At 40.1% G+C, this 3,251-nt stretch overlaps 1 protein-coding gene across 1 annotated transcript in view; it reads left to right on the top strand.

The window, feature by feature from the left end:
• Window positions 1-3,251, top strand: part of LOC101855159 (TBC domain-containing protein kinase-like protein) — a 22,011-nt gene that overhangs the window by 9,670 nt on the left and 9,090 nt on the right. The window contains exons 13-16 of the mRNA XM_035973383.1: window positions 341-440; window positions 1,184-1,233; window positions 2,027-2,135; window positions 3,076-3,210. Coding sequence (XP_035829276.1) covers window positions 341-440; window positions 1,184-1,233; window positions 2,027-2,135; window positions 3,076-3,210 — 394 coding nt within the window. The remainder of the gene's footprint in view (window positions 1-340; window positions 441-1,183; window positions 1,234-2,026; window positions 2,136-3,075; window positions 3,211-3,251) is intronic.

Genomic DNA, 3,251 nt, shown 5'->3' with positions numbered 1-3,251 from the left:
CAGAGAGGTTAAAGAATGGTACCAAAATGCTCAGTGGATATAGGCCTTTCAAATGGAACAGATAAATTTGGCATACAGCTAGTTTGAAAATTTAGTTTCTGGTACCCACTGAAAGAGATTGATCAGGTATATATTGCATCAGCATTATTTCGTTGCTTCTACCCCTTCTTATCTGTTACTGTGTGTGTTCATGTATGTATGTTCCTGTGTGTGTGTGTTCATGTTTGTATGTTCCTGTGTGTGTGTTCATGTATGTATGTTCCTGTGTGTGTGTTCATGTATGTATGTTCCTGTGTGTGTGTTCGTGTATGTGTCTGTATTTGTGTTTGTGTGTCCCCAGCTATGGCATCGTGGACGGAGAAGTTTTCGGCCAGGACCGCGATTTTGCCGAGCTTCTGGACTTTACGGTGGTCCCCCTGTCCCAGGAACAGCTTCGCTACGTGAGTCATTCAGGATCAGATAGATGGCGCTGTCAGCTCTGTGGCTATCGTACTGATCAGTGGTGTGGATGGTCCTAGTTCTAAGTCCCTTTCAGCCTTCTTAACGCTAAGTTGGAAGGCTTGCTCTGAACTCATTCACCACCCAATTTTCTTTCTTCCTAAACTTAATTTTTTCTGCTGGCAGGCGCCTGTTTAGTTTATCTCTGTGTGTTTAGTTTTGTCTGCTGATTTACCAATTTGTGTCAGTAAGTATTATGTATTATATATCCCATGAAAGGAATTGAAAAGGGAATATGAAAAAAAATTGAACATTTTCCTATCAAAGGGTGGATGTTATTTTGGAAAGTCTGAACAGGAATAATTTTAGTATTTATAGAGGCATATAATCAAGTCAGTAATATGGCTTTTCATAGCTTCTTCTTTCCTTTCAAACATCTATTGTCCTTGTCTCCCCTTCTTCTTTTTTATGTTTGTTACTCTCTTTGTAACACCTCTAATCTTCTGGCGCTCATATGACCTTATGCATTTGCAAGCACCGTAAAACCTCTGCTATAACTAAAGGAAAATGCTGAGCCGTTCAGTTGACTCGTAGTATTGAAAGAGTTAATTAACCTAACTGTACTGAATCTGGTGGCAAGACATTGTTCTATACTAGCATTAATGTTTTACAAGTAATGTATAAGATAGATCTACTAGTCACTGCTTTTATTGTCTCCATTTATTCTCTTTTTTTTTCCTCTCAGCGTCTGAGAGACGTCCCAGCAACTGCGTACTACCCTCTGTTGGAAGAAGAGTGAGTGACTTGTGTCATAGAATGTTAGAACATTGTTGCTTTCCTCTAGTCCGTCCAGCAGCTTATGGCCATAGTTCCTGGGTGGTTGGTGGGTGTTTTGGTGCGGGCTGCTTTTTCTTTCCGATCAAACATATCTGTTGTCCTTATCTTTCTTCCTTCTTTTCTTTGTCGCAACACCTCTAATCATCGGAACTTATTTGACCTATTTAAGTTGCAAATACCGTGAAACCTTTTCTAAAATTAAAACTTAACTCTGCTGACTTGACTTTTACTAAGTCGAGGGTGAAGTGAAGCTCCATTGACATCATGCTGAACTACAGTGTGGATGACTGTTCAATGGGGCTATTCTGAGCTTCAGTTGTTTGGAGAGTTTCCAAGGCTGTCCACTGACTTGGCTTTACGCTACCAGAGATAGAAGTTAAGTTCGAAAGTCCTGAACCTTAAATGACGAGATAGTATATAAAAAGAGTGATAAACGTAAATCATATCATTTTTCACTTGATGTACATTTTAAAAACCTCTTTCTCAATCTTTCTAGTGGGTAGTTGGCGGGTGCTCTGGTGTAATTTATCCTCTTTTCCTATCAAATATCTATCGTACTTACCTCTCCTCCTTCTTTTCTTTGTATATTGCTCTCTAGTAGTAACACCTCTAGTCTTTGGCACTTGCATAACCTATTTGTGTTGCAAGAACTGTAAAACTGTTAATGTTAAGAAAACTAAAAAAAACCCAACTAAACTCTACTTTCCTTGTGATGTGCTGACTTTTTGCTCTTTCCCCGACTGTCCTTCAGGTCAAAGGTCGTGGAGACCCAGAGCCTGCCCACGTCGCCCAGCAGCGGAGAACTGACCAGCTCAGCCAGCTTACCTCTGGTCATCAGGGAGAAGGACGTGGAGTACCAGGTAACAGTATTGGGGGGGAATGTCTCCTCAGATTTTTCTGTCATCTTAAGAGTCTTCCGTCAGGGAAATACTGTCAAAATTGTCGAAGAGAAAATTGGTCATCTTAGACAATTGGCCTTCTTACTTGTCCCCGTCGTTTTATGCAAGAAAAATTCTGAAATTATGCAAACTGAGTCCAAAAATGTGAAATTATACAATTCTGTTAATTTTAACAAAGAATGATAAAGAAAAATAATGAGAAATTATGAAAAAAATGATCAAATTTTGCTAAATTATGCGGGGTGCATAAAACCACGGGGACAGTCTTACTTAGCATCATTACAATTTTTTTTTAATGCAAGGGGAGAAATAGGAAGTGGCTGTTTGTACAGGTGGATTTCTTTTACAAGTGGCTGTTACTGCAGGTTTGACTGTATATGACTAAAGAAACTCTCATTTTCACTAAAGTTTTCATTGTGAAAATGTATGAGTCTTTTTATAGAAGAATACATAAGGAAAAAAATATTACCTTGACTAGATTTTGGGAAAGTGTAGTAGCACTAGTAGTTTTCCTTTAGTAAAATATATGACAACTGAAACCCGTCACTTTACATACAGGAGTTATTTTGAAAATGCAGGAGCGTGAAGGGATTATTGTGAAAGTGTACATGATTTTAGAGCTAAGGGAGTTATTGTGAAAATGTTCGAGTCATGTATTAGAGGAATACATAGCTTTAGAGACTACTACTTGGACTAAAAGGGTTACTGTTTAAATTTAGGAGGAGTACATGACTTTACTGATTAGGATGAGGCCATCTCCCAGGGCCTAGATGTGCCAAGGATAGAGGAAGAGGCCAGGGATAGACAAGTGTGGGGGTCGACTGCTCTCTGACTTGTGTACTTGACAGTACAGGGAGACAGTAAATAAGTATATGACTGTATAAACTATTTTTGTTTTCAGTTCCACCGGATCATCCTGTATGAGAGGCTTCTGGCAGCGTACCCGTTCAAACGGCCGTGCATCTGGCGGGAAGCCAGGGTGGACATCCCTCCTCTGGTCAGGGCCAACGTGTGGGCCGCTATTCTGGAGGTGGAGGTGAGTGTAGGGAGTTAGTGGGAGGAAGGGGGGGTGGAGGT

The sequence above is a fragment of the Aplysia californica genome, unplaced genomic scaffold (genome assembly GCF_000002075.1).
Source record: "Aplysia californica isolate F4 #8 unplaced genomic scaffold, AplCal3.0 scaffold01182, whole genome shotgun sequence".
NCBI classification, from domain to species: domain Eukaryota; kingdom Metazoa; phylum Mollusca; class Gastropoda; order Aplysiida; family Aplysiidae; genus Aplysia; species Aplysia californica.
Note: the sequence above shows the minus strand (reverse complement) of the source record. Positions and strands in the feature narration are given on the sequence as shown.